This window comes from Gopherus flavomarginatus, chromosome 6 (genome assembly GCF_025201925.1).
Source record: "Gopherus flavomarginatus isolate rGopFla2 chromosome 6, rGopFla2.mat.asm, whole genome shotgun sequence".
Lineage (NCBI taxonomy): Eukaryota > Metazoa > Chordata > Testudines > Testudinidae > Gopherus > Gopherus flavomarginatus.
This window is the reverse complement of record NC_066622.1, coordinates 89,776,586-89,801,297: the sequence shown is the minus strand read 5'-3', so window position 1 is coordinate 89,801,297 and position 24,712 is coordinate 89,776,586. Positions and strand designations below refer to the sequence as shown.

Below are 24,712 nucleotides of genomic sequence, written 5' to 3'. Positions count from 1 at the left end.
TTTCCAAAACCATTCCTCTTGAGTGCTGGCATGTGATATTTTAGATGGTTTTATGCCATTTTGCCAAAATTGTGATGGAATCAATAGTGGGTATGTAATGGGAAGAGTTGGCTTTTTTTGTGTGTGTGTGTCTCTCCAAAATAATGATTTTACAAAAATATATAGAGCAGAGAAATTGTCCAAAGCCTGAAAATAATGCAATGCAGTTAAAACTTTACTTGCAAATAACAATATGAATTTGAATAAATTTAAAAGTTCAAGTTATTAAAAATAAATCTTGAATTCTGTGCTTAAATCCAAAACTGCATGTACTGGAGCAGAATTTTTTCTCAAAGCTTGAGAATGATAGGTACAGTGCCTTAGCTATATGTTGCAGTGAAATATACCTGACACTGAGAATTTTAGTACATTGAATTGTCGTATATAATATTTTGGACTGAAACAATTCAAATGGCTATACTGAAAATTAGGAAGTAAGGGTTGGATTGTGACTAGCCATGCAAGGGACTAATGGAGAATAAAATCCCCACCATCTTAGGTGGCCACGTTAGTGCTCCCCTCTTTGACATTCCAGATATGGAGGAGAAAGTGGAATAAGAGCAGGGCCTGCATGCCTGGTACTCTCCTGCCCAGAGCAGGTGGGTGGAGGGAGGACAGAGAGAAGTGGGGAGAGCCAGGAGAGCGCGTGGGAAATGTAATGGGTGCAGGTTAGTTATTCCCATCTGGGAACAAAGGGAGAGCAGGGAAGGAATTGTAACTATGTGAATCACATTCCCTACCTCCGGTGGTTCCTGGGGACAATGCAGCACAATCAACCCAACCCTAAACCTAGCCATAACACAATTAACGATCCAGTTTTCACTAGAATCATAGAAATGTAGGACTGGCAGGGACTTCAGTAGGACATCTAGTCCAGTCCCCTCCACTGAGGCAGGACTAAGTATTATCTAGACTATCCCTGACAGTTGTTTCTCTAACCCAGTGCTTAATTTGTGCCAGGGCTTGCCAGGACTGAGCCCTGGCACCTTTGGCCTTGGCAGTTTGTAGCCCCAGCATCTCTGGGTTTGCTGCATTAGTTATGAATGTAAAAAAATTGCTTGAACCCTGGCACCTCTTTCATTACAAATTAAGCATAGTCTAACCTGTTCTTAAAAAACTCCAATGACAGATATTCCACAACCTCCCTATGTAAATTGTTCCAGTGCTTTACAACCCTTACAGTTAGGAAGTTTTTCCTAATGTCCAACCTAAATTTTCCTTGCTGTAATTTAAGCCCATTGATTCTTGTCCAGGCCTCAGTGGATCTAACGAACAATTTATCAACCTTCTTCCCATAACAGCTTTTCATACTTGAAGACTGTTATTATGTGTGCCCTCTCCTGCTTAATCTTTTCTTTTCTCCAGACTAAGCAAACCCAGTTTTTTCAATCTATCCTTGTAGGTCACATGTTCTAGACCTTTTTAATCATTTCTCCAACTTGTCCACATCTTTCTTGAAGTGTGGCGCCCAGAACTGGACACTGTACTCCAGTTAAGGCCTTTTCATATCTTCCTTACAAACAGACCTGCTACTGCATCCCAGAATGACGTTAACCTTTTTTGCAACAGTATTATATTGTTGACTTATACTGAGTTTGTGATCCACTATAATCCTTAGATCCTTTTCTGCAGTACTCCTTTCTAGGCAGCCATTTGCATTTTGTATTTGTGCAATTGATTATTCCTTCTCAAGTGCCCATTTGTCCATATTGAATTTCATCCTATTTCAGACCATTTCTCCAGTTTGTCAAGATCATTTTGAATTGTAATCCCGTCTTTGAAAGAACTTGCAGTCCTCCCAGCCTGGTATACTCTGGAAACTTTATACGTGTACTCTTTATGCCACTATCCAAAGCATTTCTGAAGATATTGAATAAAATTGAATCCAGGACAGATCCCTGCTGGACCCCACGTGATATGCCCTTCCAGCGTGACTGTGAACCATTGATAATTATTCTCTGAGTATTGTTTTCTAACCGGTTGTGCACTCACCTTATAGTAGGCCTTCTCTTCTGTGTATTTATTAATGTGGCTCTTCGTTAATAACCTGTTTTATAAGAAAAAAGAATTGCCAAATGATTTTTACAGCACTAGCTTTTGCATGGAGAGTCTGTCCAGAAACACTGGCTAAAATCATCCTGCAGCCCAAAAGAAATTAAATTATGCCTGCAAATGAGTCATAAACAAGTGTAAAATATATGCCTGGAAAGTGATTTCGTAGTAGAGGTCTGACATTAAAATTAGTTTGAGTAATTTAAACAGTTTGATGATGACCTTTCAAGGTAGGGGTCGTCCAATCCAAATCACTGCGAATACTATGCTCCTTGGGAAAATCACTCAGAACTCCATGTTAAGGTCAAATTCTGCCTTAAGTAACAGCAATGTAGTCCCATTTTATTACAGTGGATTTACATAAAGTCTGAATTAGCAGGGAATTTGATCGAAAATTTTGTGTAGGAACGCAGAGGTTACACGTACAAGACCATTTTATGCCAGTCCCCCCCAGATTCGTAAACATTTTCAACATGTCTGAGAAATACATGAGATCTAATTTTTAGTTCTGCCTCAACCAAGAGTTTGTTGTTGTTGATGCAATTTAGTGTCCATTAAGTAACAGCTCCCACATTAAATTCTGGGTTCAAATACCAGCAGTATTGTCAACACTAAGCATTCAAAAATCAAGAGTCAGGCCCCCAAACACTGTGAGATTGGTTTAAGAATCATGGGATTATTTATTTTAAATTAGATTTTTAAAATAATGCATTTTATGTTCTTTTTTATTTGCCTTCTGGGGTCACAGTTGCTTCACATTTTCAAACTTTTCTCTGGAACCATGAGGCCAAGAAACCTGAAACTCTTAAGCAATCCCTTGATTCCAGTATCTGGGGCCTTAAGAAAAACACCAAATACCATGAGACTTGTGATAAAGTCATGAGAGTTGTAATACACTAGCAGCTAGACATCTGAGGCTGTGTCTACACTACAATCTTTGGTTGACGCAAGTTACGCTGACATAAAGCCACAGTTAGTATATCACTTGTGCATGTGCATACTTGGTTCCTTCCATTGTCACTGTGTGTACTCACCAGGAGTGCTTGCTTCAATGCACAGTGTGGGGCACCATGGTAGCTATCTCAGCGTGCAAGCTGCCAGAACACTGTGTTTTGGAAAATTTTGGCAATGCATGGTGGGGCAGAAACGAGACATGCAGGAGTGACTGGGAGCAATGGGTCAACTTCCCAGCATGCAATTGAACCCAACCAAAAATCTCATCTATATGCATCATTTTCATGCTTTTTTAAAAAATGCCAAGAACCCACGTGACTCCCTCTCTTGCTGTCTGCCATCAATGACAAAAGCATCTGCCCTATTGTGAAAAGAGTTGTAAGAAAAGAATACACAATCCTCCAGTATTTGCAGAGCTGTAGGAAGAATAGAATCATTGGGGAACTTGACAGTTTCTTGGAGGACAGATCACTGTGGGACATGGCGAGAACCAGTTCAAGGTTGTTGGTGGAGTTCATGGAGCAGTTACAGATGATGGAGTGCAGCTTCTGGGACTGAAAAATGAGCACTGATTGGTTGGATTGTATTGTAAAGCAGGTTTGGGGTGACGATCAGTAGCTTCAGAACTTTTGAGAGCACAAGGCCACATTCCTGGATCTGTGCAGTAGATCTAAGCCATTTGGATGTCAGTAAGATATCTGATACAGTTCCATATGGGACTTTATTAGTTATATGGGGATTAATGTGAGAATTGAAAGGTGGATAAGGAACTGGTTAAAGGGGAGACTTGTGAAAGTGGAACAGGTGCAGTGAAGGGCTAGTAGGATGATCAGAGGAATGGAAAACCTACCTTCTGAGAGGAGACTCAAAGAGCTTGGCTTGTTTAGCCTAATCAGAAGAAGGCTGAGGGGAGATACAGTTGCGCTCTATAAATACATCAGAGGGATTAACACCAGGAGGGAGAGAAGTTATTTAAGTTAAGAGTCAATATTGGCATTAGAACAAATGGATATAAACTGGCCATGAGCAAGTTTGGGCTGGAAATTAGACTAAGGTTTCTAACCATCAAAGGAAGAAAGTTCTGCAACAGCCTCCCAAGAGGAGCAGTGGGTTCAAAAAACCTACATGTTTTCAAGACTGAATTTGATAAGTGTATGTAGGGGCTGCTATAATGAGACTGCCTGCAACGGCATGTGGCCTATCTGCGACTGCTAGTAGCCAATATCTCCAACGGCCAGAGATGGGGCGCAATATAGGGAGGACTCTGAGTTACTAAAGAGGATTCCTTCCCAGGTGTCTGGCCACTGGGTCTCATCCACACACTCAGGGTCTAACTAATCATTGTATATAGGGTCAGGAAGGAATTTCCCCCCTCTGCAGCATGGGGCACAGGCTACTTGCTGGTATAAACTAGAATAAATGGTGGATTCTCTGTAACTCAAAGTCTTTAAATCACAATTTGAGGACTTCAGTAACTCAGCCAGAAGTTAGGGGTCCTTTACAGGAGTGGATGGGTGAGGTTCTGTTGCCTGTGATGTGCAGGAGGCCAGACTATATGATCACAATGGTTCCTCGCCTTAAAGTTTGAGTCTATAAAACAAATGAGCTCAGAAGAGACATGAATAAGAGACAATGTCGATATTCTTTAAGGGAAGGGGAATTCTATCTGGCTTGTCCTGGTATGGCTTTGGATCCTCATTATGCTAACAATGATTGTGAACTGTGCTCACGCATCATGCTAGCACGGGCTGCTTCAGGGAGTAGGAAGCCCCGCCTCCGAATCTCTGCTTGGTTTCTTGCTGTAGTCTGTGCAGTGCCATTGTCACACATCAAGAATGCTCGTAATACTCCACTATTTGGAAAAATATGTAGCAGCAAGAACATTTTTCTACTGTAGGATGATCTAGCAGAATATTTATCAGATTTTTAAGATGCAAGTAGACAGGAAGCTCCAGGTTATCTCAGAATCAGCACATTTAACTGAATCCTGATTTGACCTTTATAGATGTATAAAACCAGGTTTGCAGACACTTTGCTTCAGGGTTAGTTTGGATTTTTCTATCCATTCCTCTTTCGCAGAAGCAGTTTCCATGCTGCTCATTTAAAAATCCTTTGTTAGTTTAGCACCCCTTCCTTCCAATTCAGTTTAATTTTTTTCACAGCTTCCCTTGGACTATGGCTATCAGCAGAATTTGTTAGAGACAACTGAAGAAAAGTCTCATGAGAACCTTAATTGGTCATCTCTATTTGAAGTAATAAACATGACATAGTGTATAATGAGCAGACTGCTAATAAATGTTTAAATAATGAGAATACCAAACACTTGTATAATGTGCTAGAAATCAGAGTTTCTATTTAACAGCATAGTTGTAACTGCAGAGTGCCTGATCCCTTTTTGAGAATCTCCCGGCAACCTGAATTCATATATTGAAAGCACTGCTGGATGGGCTTTGTGGTTTGTGAGTATTGCAGGGCTAATCCCTATGGTTCTTTGATTATGAGCATGTGCAGAGCAGCCCAGCGTACAGTATGTGCGTGTAGAGCTAATACAGAGACTTGCCTTGCAATGCCATGTTTCTGTATGTGTTCCTGCAACTGAAAAACAATTGGGGAGGCTGCCTGCTTTATTGACTAACTGATGTTTTCTTGTTTCTGTTTCAGCATTCAGGATCATTCCTTCAACAATACAGCTTTAGCAGAGTAAGTGAATAAATATTTACCTATACCATTAAATAAGAATGATATGTTAAGCAGGACAGAGAATAATTTTAAATACTATTTCAAAAGTGAAAAAGCTTTCTGTAACATCTTATGATGCGCAGTCTTCTGGGATTTTAATATTTTACAGAAAATATGCTGAATATGATATAAAACAACAATATTTATTTACAAATGGTTAACTATCCATTAGCAATGGGCTTGCATTATGAAAGAATATCTTTATGTTGCTGTTTTCTTCCATATATATATATATTTTTTACATTTGTTTGCATATATGATTGTATGTATACTGTACATCTCATGAGAAAATATTGCTAATTCTTGTTACTGATCAGGACAAGCAAAAGTGTCAGTTTTCTAAGAGCACATGGGCTATGCTTACTGTCAGCATTGGCAGAAAATATTCTTTAAGAATGTTTTGAGCAAAACACTGCAGTTATTAGGCAGGTTCAGTATCTGAATGCAGTTTCCCTTTGCAATTAATGCAGTGAACTTTTTACATACACTTCCTCCCCTCTCCCTTTGGTTTTAAAGAAATATGTTTTGCCTTTTTATCTTAGGAAGGTGGACAGACAGCAGAGTAGTAGAAAACATTATAAAGTTACAAGCACTGAGATGCTATTAGCAATTTAAATTTTTTTCCTTAAAGGAACATGCTTTAATTTCAGATGTGATTATTCTGTATTATTCATTGACATTAGTACAGATCCTGTTTGTATTTCATAGATATTTTATCCCCAAATTTTACACACTTGATTATATTTCAGAAGACTGCTCAGCTGAATTGTGGCCAGCAGTTTCTCAGAGGGAGATGATTTATAGATTTGTTTGCATGTAAGGTACCTTTCATATTGCTGAAATGCTAGGAATAAAAAGCTTAAGTTGATTATGAACTGTTTGCTAAAATGTTGCAGGGGAAATTATATATTTTGAAAGCAGTCTAAGCTGTAACTCAGTTTGAGCAATCCATATGTGCTGTCAAACTGATTAGAGAAGAACGGATATAACATTTTTCTAGGGATTCCAAACACCTTTAACCTCCTATATACTGCTCTCACTTTGCTTCAGGTATTAATTTTATCCCAATTTTTGAAGTGCTACAGTAATAAGCATGAAATTAAATGGCATAAAATAGAAAATGGTTTTTAATATTATTTTTAATTAGTTTTGCCACAATACAGCTCCACCTTTAAATACTGTATTGTGGCACAGTGGGGTCTAAAATGATGGACAACATGTGGGACTTTCCAAATGAAGGACGAAGTAGGGCATCACATTTTTAATAATTTCCCTACCCTTTCTCTTCCTCAACCTCAGGGTTCCCCCTGCCTGTGCACATCTTTGCCTTTCTCCTAGTCATGCCGCTAGAGCCAATGGTGCAAATCTTTCTCTGCCAGGCTTCCTGTCACCGTAAAGACTGGAGGAAGCATTGCAGAGAGGCCTGCTTTGTAGTGCTAGTCCTGGATGTGGTGTTTTGTCGCATCTAGTGGCACTGAGACCAGTTAGAGAGAGAGAGAAAGACAGTGAGTTTGCTCTTCAGCCTTAGCTAATAGCCAGTTGCCTTTTAGCTCATGCAATAGAGGCTCATGCACTAAGCTCCAGATGCCTCAGGTTTGATCCTGCCCGCCAATAACTGGGGTCTCTTGGCATTACACTAGCTTTGCCAATAGGGAAAAGGAGGAGGCAGGGTATGTGCACAGCAGCCACCACTGGAATAGCAGGTCCTTGGTCCAAAGGCATCTGAGAAATGGGATATCCCACATAGTGTGGGGCACTGGAGAAGTTTGCTAGGAGCACAGTAGAAACAGAACCCTGTTTTCACATTGAATTTGTCTTTCTCTTTATTTTTAGCAAGTTTATAAACCCACAGGGCTTGAAACATACTTTAAAAAAACCTACTTGGGCCAAAATTGTCAAATGTGGGTGCTAAAGTTAGACACTTTTATGCCTTCTAAGGCACTGAAATAAAAGATGCCAGATTTTCAGAGGTGCTGAGAACACACTGCTCTCATTGACTTCAGTTACAAATTTTTCATACTGCGCACTTCTGAAAATGAGGTCACTTCTATTTAGCAGTGTAAATGAGGATCTCAGTACCTAACTTTAGGCATCCAATCTTGGCCTTATATTATGAAGCACAATTCTGTTACAAGGAGCAGATGCTGCAGAATCATACAATACACAAGACCTTGATATAAAACATCAAATTTCACTTTTTTCCAGGGACCTTTCTCCAGATAAGTCAAAAGTCCAGAGCTGCCAGGCTCCTAGTGGGCTATATGTGCATCTGGTGAATGAGAAGTCATTGTTTATATGCATACCTTAAATGTCATAGCCTCAAAGTAGATGCAGCTTTCCAGGTGCTTGGAAAGGTTTCCTCTCTAGTCAGACAAAGAAGGAACAAATCACAATACATCCACTGAATCCCATGTTCTCTGGAAAAACGGAATTGCCATATTGGATCAGATCCGTCCATCTAGTTGTTCTGCTGTCTCTGATCATCCGGGGCCAGATGCTTCAGATGAAGGTCATTAATGGAATAACCTACCACTAAGGGACAACTCTCTGCTCTTTTATAAAAATATCCTATATAGTGTAACTGGGTATTTTCATTATCCATGTAGTGCAATACACTAATCCTCTTTAAAATCCTGCTGGGGTCTTAGCCTCAAGCAATATCTTGTGGCAGTGCATTTCACAGGCTAACTTTGTATTGTGGGGTTTTTAAAATTTTTTTTATCAATTTTAAATGTGATACCTTTTAATTTCATTGTCCCCTTGTTCTTATGAGCTGAGTACATAGAAATACCCAATTGTTTTCTTTAAGCTATTAATTATTTTTTATACTTCCATACTGTCCTCCTTGATTAACAGTCCCCATCGTATAATGTTCACACAGGTGTCTTATAATTTTGTTTTTATTTATTATTTCAAGCAATTACCTGATAGTGAAGTAAGGTTCCGTGCTCTGTAGTTCATAGGATCACCCCTGAGCAAACTCAGTGGAACCAACACGCAGGGGATTTGCTCAGTAGTGGGGAGAATCCTGGGGATTTGCTCAGTAGAGGGGAGAATTCCCAGGCAGCATTCAGTTGGTGTATGCATGCCACATCCCTCACAGTCCCTTCATGTAGGTGATGTTCCTGGTGAAGAGAGCCATGGCCAGGGGCACCTATATGCTCTGACTATTCTTGGCTGTCAGAGTGATCCCACAGAGAGCCAGGTACAAGTAAGAGCAGCTCAAATTGGCCACCAGAACAGGAGAAGTGTAAAGGTGGTATAAAGCTAACTTTTCCTCTGGCTCTCTGTTCCTGTCACAAGCTTAGCTTGTAATGGAGACACCGGGTCAGTGTGGAGCTTCTGTTCAAAACAGAATGGAAACGCTATCTACTGGCATTCTTAATTGATTCAGATAGGCCTCAACCAAGCCACACAAACCTCTCACCCAATAATTGCCCCTCTCCTAAACAGGTCCAGGTTCTCACTTATTTTAGTCTCCTGTGGGGAGCCTTGGTGGCATTCTGCTCCCTTCTGGTGTCTTCACTGGGCAGATTAGCAGGCCATTCCACCTCTGTCAAGGAATATTCCTCTCTATCTCCTCTTCTTGTGTTCTCCCATCTCTCTTTCCTCTCCCTGGAAGTTTCCCTGATTTTCTCCCTCTAAGTTCACAACTCCTATCCCCAAATTTTCCAACTGATTTTTCCCTCCCCAATTTTAGATGGAGATTTCTCCTGGCAAGTGGCTTTCTCCCTTTAACACTGGTTAGCTGGAGAGTGGCTCTCAGGGCCACTCCCCTACCAATATTAAACCATAGGAGAACAGAGGAGGCAACACTCCATTGGCAACAGTGGAGAGGCTTGCTATTGGAACTGTTTCTGCAACTGCAATGTATTACTCAGTATACATTGTTTCTCTTCCTTGTCTATAGTTCTATAGGCAGAATCCCAGCATGAGGGTCATACTCATGCCCAAACAAAGGTCACATTAACATACTTGCAAAAATTAGCACTGTTGTATTACCTAAACGTTGAGGAGCTCAGCAGTTTTAAGGAGAGAAATTATTTTTTTTTCTTTTAAAAGAAATGCACTCAAGGCATCCTCAGTGGATGCGTTCATTAACCCTTCTCTCCCGCCCCCCCCCCCCAAAGGTAGGTCAATTCAGGAAGTGTAAATGACTTGAGAGAGTATCCCTTTAAATAATTTCATCAGCAGCTTGCCAGTTGATAAAGATACCAGCAGAAGACTGGCAGGGAGAGGAGCATACTAAAATCTTACCATCAAATTGCCATGCAGGGATACACGTTTATCATTTAACGTGTTCTTTCCAGAGCCAGGCAGCTTTCATCAATAATTAATGAATCAACTGAATTACAGGTTGCTTCCCACATAATGAATAGATTCTTCTGCCAGCTAGCATCAAGTAACCCAGGCCTGTTCAGTGTTTGTGCAGTGTGAGTATGAGCAGAAGGTGAAGAAAAGAGGGTGGGGAAGGGGCAAACATTTGTCCAGAATTAATAGAGTGGAAGGTAGACTCTTCTTTATATCTGGGTCTAGATGGCAAAAGAAGCCTCCATTGTGCATTGCAGTTTGGATCTGCAGATTGTCTTGCACTGAGTATTGCAAAGTTAATCTATACTTAATGTCATTCTGAATCTCTGGTCAACAGTTGGGTATTAAATGTAACAGCATTTTTCTCCTTGTAATTATGCTACTTTTTGCTTTAGGAACACTTAACCCAAAACATTGTGATCAAATCTCAATAGAGTTATTTTTCACCTCAGTAATTTAACTTATATTGGGATTTTTTTTCAGTAGCATTACAGAGGCCAACTGCTGTACAACTGTGAATTTCTTAAATAGGTCTTGGAGGAAAAAATGAGCTCTGTGTAAAGTTAATTACTGTTTATAATACTTTGAGCAAAGTAGGCTATTAGCAATTAAAAAGAAGGATGTCTCCTTTTATTTTCTACAATTTTTACAGTAGAAGCTGCATTTTATTTGTCATGGGATTTCCAGTAAGACAAAAGAGAGTGAGCAAATGGTCTACCTAATTCTGCAGAAAATCAGATTTTAAAATATCACAACAAACTTTGCAAACAGAGAAACTATGCCATGAATTGACTTCGGCTAAAGCTTGAGAGAGAGGAATGTTTAGAGAATTGTATGTGTCACTTCAAACTGACCAGTATTGTTACTAAAAAGATAAAATATGCAACTGGCAAAAAGTCAATTGTTTTATATCCATTTTCAAGGTGTGACGAGGATACAGAGTCTGTACATGAAGACCAAGCAGCAAACTCCATCCACAGGTATTTACTCTATATCTTATCTGAAAACCCTTGGCAAGGGATCTGACTTTTCTCTTTCATCTCTATCTATCAGGGATCATCTGTTAATGGTACCCAAAAACTCAAGGAGCATCATCACTGAAAATTAAAATTCTTCTAAATTACAGAATAGTTTAGTTTAAGTATTATTGAGATGAAAATCACCCAGGTATGTTTGTGTATTTCTGCTTTTGGATGACACATGTTAGCATTCCAGACAATTTAAAATTCAGACAATTTAAAACCAACTGTATTCCAATATATTTCTAGAACTGCCCATGCAAGAGAAAGCAACCCACCCAGTAACAATAATGGCTACCCTGGACCAAACTTTCTATCCACAACCCATTTCCCTGGGGGAAAAGTTTTGGTGCCTATGAGGTTCACACATCTGGGCTCTGGTGAGCCAAGGAGGGAAAAGCCAGTTCTGTAGGTGGAGTCCCAATACAGAGAATTCTGTGTCAACAGGCTGCTCTCTATTAAACTCCTGAGGCAGTCCAACTCAAGCTTCTCTGATAATCTCAGCTGTGGGAGTTCAGACAGGGAACGAGGTGATCTCTCAGGTAGTCAGGTCACAAATCCTAGGGCTTTATTGGTTAAAACCAACATCCTGACTTCCATGTGAAAACTGGCAGCCAGTGTAGAGTACAGAGCATGGCCGGTAACCTATTCTCTCATGATGCACTGCTTAATAAGTGGGCAGCCCCACTATCTCACTAGCTTAAATTTCTAAATAGTTTTGATGTGTAGTTCTATACAAAGTGTATTACAGGAATCTAACTTCAAAGTGGCAAAGGCATGGATAACTGCAGCAAGGTCTGCATCTGGGAGGAAAGGTTGTATTCTGCTTGCCAGACAAAGATGAGACTTCTGTCCTAGCCACAACTTTTACCTGAGCTCTCAAGAGTGTCCCAGGGTCTAATTAAGCCATCTAGGGAGTGACAATGACTGCCTGGGAGGGAGTGGAGGGAAGGGCAGTGGTATGGCTGGAATCTAGGCTAGGAAAGATGAAGCAGGAACATGTTTGGATATGAGATAGGAAAAAGAAGGCAAGGATGATTTTCCTCCTCTCAACTCGAAACCTGTCCTACTCTGGCTGTCCAAATCCTACTTCATATGCCCTTCTCTCTCCCTTATTCCAGCAGACATGAAGGGGATATAGGAGCCCATAGGAAAAGTGAAAAACTGAGTGGAAAGAGCAAGGAGATATGAAAGGACAGGGAAGGGAGTTTGCAGAATGAGATCACAGATGTAGGAAGCAACAGTTTGTGTGAGGGGAAAGACAACAATATTAGTAGGGCTACAGCCCAGCTAAACCAGTGACTTCTGAAGCCTGTGGCATTGGGTGATGATATGGGAAAAGATGCTATTGACTTTTAGTATGGGAAGGCAAAAAGTAGCAACTTTAAGGCCATATCTATGCTGCAAACATTGGTCAGTGCAAGTTACATTGGCATAAAGCTGCCACAATTACTACATCACTCATGCATGTGCACTTGACTCCTTGTGTTGGCACTACATGTACTCATCAGGATGCTTGGGTTGATGTGTGGTGCACATTGGATAGATATCTTAGTGTGCAACTCCCTGCTATCTGGAGCACTGTCTCCTGGGAAACTTTGGCACTGCATAATAGGGCAGAAGTGAGTTGAATAGGGGTGATTGGGAGCAAGGAGTCAAGTTCACATCAAGCAGCTTTCTCCTTGCTCTAATGGCATCCCCACCCCATAATTTTCATGCCTTTTTTAAAAAATCACAAAACCTCGCAGCACTTCTGTCTGTCTGCCATCTCTGACAGAAGCATGGAGCCTGAGCTCCTAAGAGTGTCTCAGGGTCTAAATTAAACCACTCTTCACTATTGCGCTATTGTCATGAGAACTGCAAACACAGGACAAACGATCTCTGGTATTTGCAGAACCACAGGAAGGACCTCAGCAGTGGGGGGACATGACAATTTTGTGGAGGACAGATTGCTGTGGGACGTTGCAAGAACCAATTCAAGGTTGTTGGTGGCATTTACGGGGAAGCTGCAGACAGTAGAGTGCTGCTTCTGGGCCTGAGAAATAATCTCTAACTCAAGTATTGACAACCTTCGGCACACGGCCCGCCAGAGTAAGCACCCTGGTGGGCTGGGCCAATTTGTTTACCTGCTGCATCCGCAGGTTCAGCCGACTGCTGCTCCCACTGGCCATGGTTCACTGCTCCAGGTCAATGAGGGCAGCGGGAAGCATCAGCCGGCACTTCCCTCAGCCTGCGCCGCTTCCTACAGCCCCCACTGACCTGGGATGGCGAACTGCAGCCAGTCGGAGCCGCAATCGGACAAACCTGCAGACGCAGCAGGTAAACAAACTGGCCTGGCCCACCAGTGTGCATACCAGGGCAGGCCGGGTGCCAAAGGTTGCCGATCCCTGCTCTGACTGGTGAGAATGCATTGTAATGCAGGTTCGGGATGATAAGCAATAGCTGCAGAACATTTGGATGTGAAAGGCCACATTCCTGGATCTGGATGCCAAGCTCTTCCCAGCTCTAATGCAGGGACACCAGAATAAGAGATGCACTGGCAGTTGGCAAGCAAGTGGCGATCACACCGTGGAAACTTGCAACTCCCGATTGCAGCCAGTCAGCAGGAAACCATTTTGGAGTTGTCATGCGAGTATGTGGGGCCATTAATTGTGTCCTACTACACAAGACTGTGACTCTCAGTAATGTACACGACATAGTGGGGTTCCTGAACTGTGGCGGAGCAATAGGTATTATGTGTATCGTTATTTTGGCAACAGACGACCTTGCACCAGAGTGCTTCAACAGAAAGGGCTGCTTTTCTATTATTATGCAACCCTAGTGGATCACCAGGGATGCTTCGCTGACATCAGTGTGGACTGGTCAGCGAAGGTTCATGACACTCACATCTTTGAGAACACTGGACTGTTCAGAAAGCTGCAAGTAGGGACATATTTTCATGAGCAGCAGATTACCATTGGTGGTGATAAAATGCCAGTAGTGATCCTGGAGGACCCAGTCTATCCCTTGCTTCCCTGGCTCATGAAGTCATACACTGGCCATCTCAACAACACCAAGGAAAAATTCAGTTACCAGCTCAGCAGGTGCAGAATGGCAGTTGAATGTCTATGGGTGGTTGAAGGGATGCTGGTGATGTTTACTCACAAGATTGGATCTCTGCAAGAGAAAAAAAACAGTGCTACCTGTTGTGTCCTGTATAATATCCATGAAACAACAGAGGAAAAATTGCCTCCACGGTGGAGATGGAGCATCTTTCTCCTGAGTTTGCACAGCCAGCCACAAGGGCTATTAGAAGAGCTCAATGCGGAGCTCTACAGTCGAGAGTGGCCTTGACAGAGCATGTTAACGGTCAGCCACAGCAATGCATTGTGTGGACTGTGCTTTACCTGTCCTGAAGTTTTGGGCTTTTAGGAACTGTGTGGTACTTGGTGTACATTTATTAATATAACACTGTCTGGTAATGTGCCTATTAATTATATGGTGCTTGCTGTGAATTTATAATTATTACACTGCGTTTGTCACTGATCCTATGAGTTTTGTTGACCTTACAATAACAGATAGTGGGAGCTTTCAGCAGTGCTATGCATTCTCCAGCCTATGTTATGAAGTAATAAAGATCAATTCTTTACCAAAAATAGATTTTTATTACATAACAAAACCAGTGCAAAAAAGTGCAATTAAAAAAGACATTCAATAAAAACTTCTAAAATAAATTAATGGAACAGAACTTAAGGGGACAGAACATTCATGTACATTTTTGATACCCATACAGCAACTGTGACTCTCACAAGTCAGTGTATGTGAAGCTGTGTTTTTTCTACTGTCCCTTGATGTGCTCCCTGTCCTTTTTCTGCTGGGACTCCTGGACCTTTTGTCTATCTGCTCTTTCTTTCTCCAGGCCATCTGCAATGTTCACCCTCCAAGTACTCTGTTCATGGTCTGGTGCAGCACTGGTTTGCAGAATCTTGATGAACATATCCTCCTGTGTCCTCTTCTTTCTCCTCCTTATCATGGTCAGGCAATCTGTGGGTATGGAGAGATGCACTGGTAACATCTATGGATAAAACATACAGAGGTGTCATTGTATGCATAGTGACAGCAGAAAGTGCAAGTTAAGTTTCAGAACTCCCTTCCCTTTTGCCCCCTAACATTTTAAACAAGACATGCTTATAGCTACTTCTGCCTTGGAGCACTTGTGCACAACACAGCTATCCAGCCACACTGAGTATGGCCAAGGACAGGTGTAGGGAAGGGGGGCGTATGAGGAGGGGATTGTTTGGTGGCATGAAACAGTAACATTTTGGCCCCTATTTCCATGTGTATGAGTGCAAATTAATAGCACTGAGCACCAGCGCTGTTTTTCCCAGGCGATGCTGATTTTAGCTGATATCTCACACACAAGGGTAATGAAGAGAGCACAGTAGTTACTTGTGTCCCTAAGCCACCATGGACCCATACTCTGCTACCTTGTTTACTGCAGTGGTGCCTGCCAAAGTCATCAGAGACCGGTGTGGGAATGTGTCCTATCATGGAGCAATAAGGCTGCCAGTACTAGAAACCTTCAGAAGAAGATTGCAGAGTTACCTCCAAGAAGCTTGCACCAGGATCTCTCAGGAGAATTCAAGGCACATACCTGTGTCTATAAACCAAGTACTGCTCATGAGCAGCCCAGCTAACTCTGCAGGGAATGAAAAGAAGATAACAGTTCCACCTCTCTTAGTTATACTGCTACCTCTTCTAGTATAGTCTTGCCCACATGCTCAGGGTTTAGCTGATCGCCATATTTGGGGTTGGGAAGGAATTTTCCTCCGGGGCAGATTGGCAGAGGCCCTGGAGGTTTTTTGCCTTCCTCTGCAGCGTGGGGCATGGGTCACTTGCTGGTGGATTCTCTGCAGCTTGAGGTCTTCAAACCACAATTTGAAGACTTCAATAACTCGGACATAAGTTAGGGGTTTGTTATAGAAGTGGATGAGTAGGGTTCTGTGGCCTGCTTTGTGCAGGGGGTCAGACTGGATGATCACATTGGTCCCTTCTGACCCTAGAATCTATGAGTATAAGTCAATACCTGTGTCCTGGGATGCTGGGGTCAGGCACCATCTTGACATTTCAACATTACATTTATCTGAGATTCCTGCCCCTGAATGGGGCTCACCCGCAGGGAGTTACTGGACTGCGTGGAGTCTCGGGCAGATTCTGGCTCACAGCATAGCTGGACCCCGCAGTTGCATATCCCTCATCTTCCTCTTCCAAGCTGTTCACAGCAAGGGGTCTGTGTCTTGGGCTCATTGGAGAGATCCATGTCGCTCTGTGGGGTGCAGCTAGTTGTAAAAGCAGCAGACCTGTGGCTTGGCACCGAATCAACTGTTGAGCTCACTGGCCTTCTGGCATGCCTGCTGCAGTTCCTTTACTTTTATGCAGCATTGCTGCTGATCCCTGATCTGCCCATTCACTGCCCATAGATGTCCATGTTTCTACAACTACTCCATAGCTGTGCTTGCACAGCCTCTTCTCCCCACAGGCCCAGATGTGCATCTAAAGCGTGGCATCAGCATGGTCGGTTGGCAGTTGCACACAAGGAGAGCTGCTAGGTGTGTGCGTCAAGTTAGGCAATCAGGAAAAGGCATTTTCAAGAATATGCAGGGTTTATAAAGGGAGGGGGGGATGGCTTCTGCTCTCCAGGACCACGGGGCTATAGCAGTCAGTGTCAGGCATTGTGAGACAGCTTCTGGATGACTGTTAGGGTTGACATAGGTCACGTGGTGTCTCCACTCACACTGTGTCGACCACAGTAGATTGACCATGGCTCAAAGCTATGTGGGGAGCTGGTGTTACTGTGTCGCCTTAACAGGATGCTTACATTAGCAAGAAACAAATTTGAATATAGACGTATGCACAACTAGGTCAATGAAAGGCCATTTATGTCAACCTACCTTTGTAGTGTAGCTCAGGCCTCACAGTTTACAGGTCCCTAAATTACAGTTGCTTAAATTACTCTGTATCAAATGTGTACTCATGCATTTAGCATATGGTCTGATAATAAACTGCAGACTATAACGGAAACTTGTTTTATTAACATACACAGTGTTTAGCTGGTATGTCCTTACCCTGGCAATGCTAACATATCAAATAAAACTGAGATCTTGGCACCAGTCCTCCTCAGTATTGTTCTGAGAGATGACTAAAATCCTGCTTACGCCTTTTGGTTTTATTTATTTCTAGAGATGAAAACAACAAAGAAAACTATCCCAACAACACTACAGTCTTAGAGGACAGCCAGCCAGAATTACGAGATATCGAGCAACACGTGGAACAGACAGCTCATGACTGCACACTGCGAGCTGGAATGGGCAACTTAAAATTAAGAAAGCCCAAATCCATTGCAAAACTAGAAAATGGGAAAAACCATGAAGAAAGTCAGGTAATAAAATAAAACTTATCTGTTTCTGCTAGATATTTATGGTGCCATGTCATAGCAGGAATATGTTTTAAATGCAAAGTGATACAAATTATAGCATTATTAATCCCTGCTCTGACTCACATGGCCCAAATCATTGTGGAGGTATCTGGTACAAGTGACACTTCAGTTGAAGTAATCCTTTCAGTAAGGGGATTATGCAGAATCAGTGAGAATTCCCTGACATAGTGATTGATTCTGAATCCACAACTGCTCACTGCTGAGAGTAAGGGTATCATAGTACTGAGGATGTGCAAATTATTTCTCCTTCTGAGTTATCTTCTTGTATTTCCTGGACATGCTGGAATAATGGCAAGATCTTTCTCTTGTGTGGCTTGTGCTAGAGATTTAAACTGGTGTCTACATCAAACCACTAAATACTGAAATGTTTTATGAATTCTTAGTTATTAGGAGATATTTGGTAGAGTGGCTGGAGGATGTTACATCTCATCCCTTTATCCTCTTCAGTGGGTATGAAAAAATAGTGAAAATAATATACTTAGGGTATGTCTACCCTGCAGCTGGGAGTGACTCTCCCAGAGAGGGAAGACAGACTCTCACTAGCAGCACAGGGGGAAGTATATCAGGAAAAGCAACTGATCAGGAGCGCATAAAGTAAGGTGGAGTGATGATTGGTCTCTTACCCTCTTGTTAATTATTTTTCTTGCTACCCTGAATCTCTGCCCCCTTTCAGTTCTCATATATGTCACACCTGTATCTCAAACTTACTAAAAGCTAAAGTAGGGCAGATCATCCACTGTCAACTCATTTGCCCCATTTTTATCTCACCAGTAAGTTTGGCTCAAAGAACTTAACTGAGAATTTTGGTTTAGTTTTATGTAGTATTTTGTGATCATGTAATTAGCTCACCCTAAAATATTGACGCAATTGAAAAGTGCAGCATCTGGAGGGGAAAAAACTCCAATAAGCCATGAAGTTTCCCTGTGATATGGGGTTTGGATTGGGAAACAAAAAAATCATGATGAGTTCCACTCCCACCCACTCTTCCCCAGGCCCTGTTTCCAATCAGTGAGAAAAGTGGTACCATTCTGCCCCCACCTCTGAACTGAGCGCTGACACAGTATCTCATAGAATTAGTACTATGAATGTGATTGGTCCCCACATAAAATAAATGTTACTTCCAGGGCCAGTTCCAGCTTTTTTGCTGCCCCAAGCGGTGAAGCGGGGGGTGGGAGGGGGAAGAAAAAGTTAAAGCTGCAATCGGCGGCACTTCAGTGGCAGCTCTACTGCGCCACTTCATTCTTCGGTGGCAATTCGGCAGCAGGTTGACTGAGGGACTTGCTGCCGAAGACCCGGACTTGCCGCCCCTTTCCACTGGCTGCCCCAAGCACCTGCTTTCTTTGCTTGTGCCTGGAGCCGACCCTGGTTACTTCATCACAGGAAATTAAAATACCCTCATCACTGATTGGGCTATATTTTGGGCCCTGATCCAGCAGTGAGCTCTCCAGGGGTAGACCTCTTTGACTCATTGATTTCAGTGGAGTCTGCACACATGAAGCAGCTTGCTGGACTGAGGCTTTTTGGGGAAAATGTTTCCCAAGGCACACATTTTACAAACTCTTAGTTCATACTCATGTAAGAGAATATGCATTCAGGTAAGCCCCATCTGCAGGCCCAGTGTGGCTGCATGCCCCTCTAGATTTGTTTTGTTGTTTTCTTGAAACAATTGTACATCTGGCACCCAGCCTGTTGTTTAAATTGCTTATGAAAAGTAAGGGCTCTGCTTATAGAAATGTTCAGAGGCAGTTTTTCAAGTCAAGAGCTCCAATATACTATAACCTTCAAATTCTAAAGTGCTTTGTCCGTTTTAGTAACTGATTTTATCTAATCTGCTTCTTTCCATTCTGACTCTCTGCTTTACTTGAAATGGAAAACAAAGTGTTGTTGTTTTTCTAGGAGCTGCCGATTACATGGCAAGTTGTCATTATCTTGAAAAAGGGAAAGACTGATGATTTGAAACAGCATGCTACTGTGCACACCTGGGCTCCTTCTAAACATATTGCCGCCACCAAGCCTCTCAACAAGCTCACAACTGTACACATAAGGCAGCCAATATGCATCTCACTGGCTCTGCTGCCTAATTATGTTCAATTGAAAATGAAAACGAGAATGCCCTCCAAATAGTGATTAAGCCATTCTAGTTCAAGTGATTCCTTATTTTTATTGACACGGAATGTTCTTTAATGACATCATCGCCCCAATTTCACTCCTACAATGAGTTTATTGAAATCATGACAATATCTAATTACAGATTTTGCTTTGACATACCAGAGATTTAATTATTATTCACATCTATGTTAGTAGCTACTAAGCTCTTAGCAATTACAACATCTTGAGCTGCTCCTGACAGAATGTAGCTCTTTAAAAGCAGAACAAGTATTGAGCTATTGAGCGTTAGGGACAGAATTGGTGCACTTATTTGACACACAGAAATCTGTGTGTATAGGGCTGGAGTCTGTAAGTTTCCACCAGTGGAAACCCAGATGCATGGCCATGATAGTGGAAAGGCTGTGGAGAGGGAGCAGTATCTCTGTATTATAAAAGAATAGGGCAGAAATTATAGGTGAACTGGTGCTGGGACAGGTTGCAATGGCAGAGGTAAATCCTAGAAAAGTAACAGGATGTCAGACTCAAGAGTGAAATAAAAATAGCACAGGGCCAAAAATAAATCTATAAATGTCAATATGCCAATGTAAGAAGCTTACAAGGACGGGAATAGGGGGGAAAGCAAACTAAAATACCTGGCAGTGAAGCTTGATACATGATCACATTTTCAGAAGACCTCAAAACTCAGTTCCTGTTCTTGCCAGTGGGAGCTGTTTAGTGTTGCACACTACTGAAAATCTGGCCACTCAATAAGATGTCCAAAAGTGAGCCTGAGTTCTTTTGAACATATAGCCCGGAGTGGGCGTTGCTGAAACTTGAACAAATTTCAGAGCTCAGTGGGATACTGGGATATGTGGCTATGAATTGAACAGGAAGGACAGATGTAGGTCACAAGTGGGAGAGAAGCATGAAACCTATCAGATTCCATAGAACTAGGGCTGGGCAATTTTGATGGAATTTTTTCTAAGAAAAAAATGGAAACAAAGAATTTCAGAGTGGAACCCTCTGATTTTTTATTTTGAAAAGACTCTTTGTTTTTCAAATTATTTTATATTGGTTTGTAGTTTGGGTATATTATTTTTTATTTAATTTTACATTTTAATTTTAAAACAATTAAGCCCTTGTTTTAAAATAATATAAGATAATACAATAAAACATACAAATAAAACAAACTAAAATAAAAATGTAAAAAAGCCAAAAACGTTTTTATTAACCCAAAACAACATTTTTCAGAAATTTCATTTTGTGACAAATATCAAAATTTTGATTTTTCATTCTGATAATTTTGAAATGTCGGAATTTCCTGTAGGTAGAAATTTTGACCAGCACTATATAGCATCTAATGTGATAACATGTCAGAGTGAAGAGGACCATGTAGTAGAATCTGTAAAGAGACAAATCCCACGTGATAAAGATACAAATATACTAGTAGGGAGTGTTATAGCCTGCTATAAAGGTGATTTAGAGACAACTTTGTACATAACTCAGGAACTAGACCATAGAATTGAATAGAGAATAATAGCCTTTCCATGGGCGTTTTGAACTGTACTGTAGAATTTAATAGCTGGTATAAAATTCTTGATAAATCCTATTTGACAGTTCACAACACTTATATAGAAATTATCATCTTCTGTTTAAAATCTCTAGATGTTTTTCTGTAAGGGTATGAAGACCCTGGCATAAACCCCGCCTAACAGAAGGCCTAAGGGGCGGGCAGAGTGGCATCACAACCTACCTTCTTTAATGCGAATCCATTCTAGGGAATATGGGCAGGGGCATCAAGCACAGGGAGGTGAATTTACATCTCCATCAAGCAGTTTGAGTGCACCAGGGAGAAGGCTCAGGGAAGACTTAATCAGACTCTATAAGAACCTACAGAGGGAGCAGAAATTTGACAATACAGGGCTCTTCAATCTCTCAGACAAAGGTATAACAAGAACCAAAGGCTAGGAGTTGAACCTAGACCAATTCAGGCTGGAAATAAAGTACATTAATGGAGAGGGTAATTAACCACTGGAGAAACCTACCCAGGATTGTGGTGGATTCTTTATAATTAGAAATTTTTAAATCAAGATTGAACATTTTTCTAGAATTCTCTAGCTCAAGTGCAGCCATTGGATTTGAAGCAGGAATTAATACAGGGAAGTCCTGTGGCCAGAATTCAGCAGCAAGTCAGAGCAGATCATCGCAATGGTCCTGTGTGGCCTTAATATCTGTGGATCTATAAATGGTTACTATGGTCTATATCTGTTTTGTTTCCCTCAGCCACTCTAGTGATTCTGTAGTATTAATCTATTATAAAATCAAATGTTATGGGCCATTGAAATACCAAAATCAAGTATGTACAGTATATATTCTGGAGAGACAATAGAAGAAGTGAGGTTTTGGAATTCAAAGTCTGCTTTTCTTGATTAATCCCCTTCCTCTGTAACTCATCTTTGATGCACATTAACATGAATTTGGATTATGAAATGATTCACCCTTAAATTCTTTACTGATACTGAAATATAAAACAGCACTGAGCTCACCAGCTAATAAGCAGAGCAAAAAACAGTCCTATTTCTCAGTCTAATCACCAGGGTGAAGGACTAAGAAAAGTAAATGGTATCTTGACACAAATCACAAGAGACAGAAATGCAGAAAACTGCTACTTGAAATTTGGTACTTTGGTATAAATTAAATAGATTAATGCAAAAACACCCCTATTAATTTAACATTAAAGTTGTGGTTTTAAACACACAAGATTCAGAGAACTGAGTAATGGAGCTAAGTCAATATACACCAGCTGTGGGTGGCTTAGGCATGAAACTCTCCCCAAGGTTTTAACTCTGCATCCATGCAGAGATATATTTTAATAGCATCTTTCATGACTTGATCATAGCCACTGATCAGTGAGGTAAAAAGAAAACTGGGTTCTCTGAGATGGAGAGAGCACGTGGTTTCCGTGTCTGGCCAACCTTTTCTAAGGGCAGGGCACCCTGCCTGTGGCCTTCTAGGACTTGTGCGAAGTAAAAATGTTGCTGGATGGAGCCCAGGGGGAGCCTTGCATTGTCATGCACCCCCAAAGTTTTCATTGTTTGATTTCCATATAAACCACTTGCAGCTTTTTATAACTTTTTAAAGGAAATACTATAATGATACCTATTTGTACACTACCTATTTCTTACCCTATTTGGAGTGGCTTGCATCCCATGGGAGTTGCCATCTTGGAGCAATCCCATGTTCAGGAACTGCAGTTGTGCCAGACCTTTGTGTGGGAGAGCCAAAGAAGGAAGGCGTCAGCAATCTCTTGCTTTGTGTACAGTACCTGTGCATGGGCCAGGAGTTCTTTGCTCTTCGGGCTAGGAGTTCTTTGTTCTTCTCACATTTTAAAGAGCAAACAGTACTTTAACACGGTACCGTGCAGGCACAATTTTGCTAGTGTTAAATTCACCATAAGAATGCAATTAAATAAGTGAATGTGGTATTCACTACTGATTCCTAAAATGAGCTGATGAGGATAAGAAAAATAAGTTGAAAGGGTCAGAAAGAACCAAGATGCACTATTTTATGCATCCATTAACCTTTTAAGGAACACTTGCCTGGCTGTTTTTATCTTACCACCTGTGACATTGGTCTGAAAAAAATCGTAGATTCAAATATGAAATAGCAGGGGAAGCAAACATGCAAGTTGAACAGAAAATAAACATAAAGACACAACCTCAGGCTTTACACATCTATATTAGGTAAAATCTCTTTTCTAATACAGCACACCCCCTAACTTACAGACGGGATCCAGCATTTTACAGGCTCCTGCCTGTCTGCCCACCGCCCCAGTGTGAGATGGAGCTGAATGTTACAGCACAAATTATGAGCACCATTTATATATTTACAAATAATTTAAATTCATAACCACAGTCTGTAAACATATCTTATAATGACTTCAAGTTCATCACATTACATGCTCTCATAAAAGACCTTAGTTGACATATTTTTATAGCACAATGACATTGTATACGATTAGTTGATTCAACTGCTTTTTTGGCGGGTGTGGGGTTCAAACTGCCTGTTCTCCCCTTGAGGTGTCTGGACTTTGACTGTCACTTAGTCACGACACCTTGTGCTTTGATACTATCAGATTTCATAAGTGAAAGAAAGTGGGTCCAGTTCAAGATTTGGGTGGGAGATCTGTGTTAAATTGTACAGATGGTTCAACAGAAGACATTCTTCCCTCCAGGTCTGTACAAAACAGCCTCAGCATAATAGCAGGAGGGGACATTTTACTATCAGAGATGCTCTTTTTCAGGTGAAATGTAAAACTGAGGTCCTGAACACATGTGGTTTATGAGTAGCCAATTGCATCTTTCTAAGAATAGTGTCTGTCATGGTGTAACCCTAACAGAAACAAACTTTTGAATTTTAGGCAATTTTGTAACAAAATTGTGCTTTTGTGGTGCAACAAAATCCAACCTTTGCGTGTCAAGAGGATCCAATAGTATTATATTTCATTGCAATGTATTTTTCTTCTTATCTTTGGGTTAAGATTTATGAATGTGTTGCATGTGGTAAATGGCAAGTGAAAAAGAGAAATCTCTGGTCACTGCCGAGAAGACACAGTGCTGTGTAATCACTACTGTGGTATTTGCTGTATCCTTGACACAATATGCAGGTAGCCAAAAAATATAATTCTTCTTAAAAAACCTGAAGATAAATCAGTTTGGGATATTATTTTTTCCTTCCATGAGCTAAAACTTCTGGAAGAGAGACACAAAACATCCTGACATGCTGGGTCCCTATTCTGCCAGTGCCTTTCAATTACTGGGCAACAATGAAATAAATTCTGAAAAATAAATGTGTACATGTTTAAGTGAGTTAAGCTGGGTTTCTGTTGCCTTTCAATTCAATGTTGCTTGCTCAGGCTTCATTGCCCCAGTCACAACAAACTGAAACTGATGATGGTGGTACCAGGAAGTCCAAGAGAGATTGCATGGCTAAGAGTTGCTTATGAGTGAAGGGAAGACTTTTACAGTAACAGAAG

The 24,712-nt window shown here is 41.2% G+C and overlaps 1 protein-coding gene across 5 annotated transcripts in view; it reads left to right on the top strand.

Annotated features, from left to right (window-relative positions):
* FAM13C (family with sequence similarity 13 member C) overlaps positions 1 to 24,712 on the top strand; it is a 239,252-nt gene that overhangs the window by 133,964 nt on the left and 80,576 nt on the right. For all 5 annotated transcript variants that reach the window (XM_050958586.1, XM_050958585.1, XM_050958584.1 and 2 more), the window contains exons 7-9: positions 5,707 to 5,745; positions 11,019 to 11,075; positions 17,334 to 17,532. In XM_050958586.1, the coding sequence (XP_050814543.1) occupies positions 5,707 to 5,745; positions 11,019 to 11,075; positions 17,334 to 17,532 (295 nt within the window). The remainder of the gene's footprint in view (positions 1 to 5,706; positions 5,746 to 11,018; positions 11,076 to 17,333; positions 17,533 to 24,712) is intronic.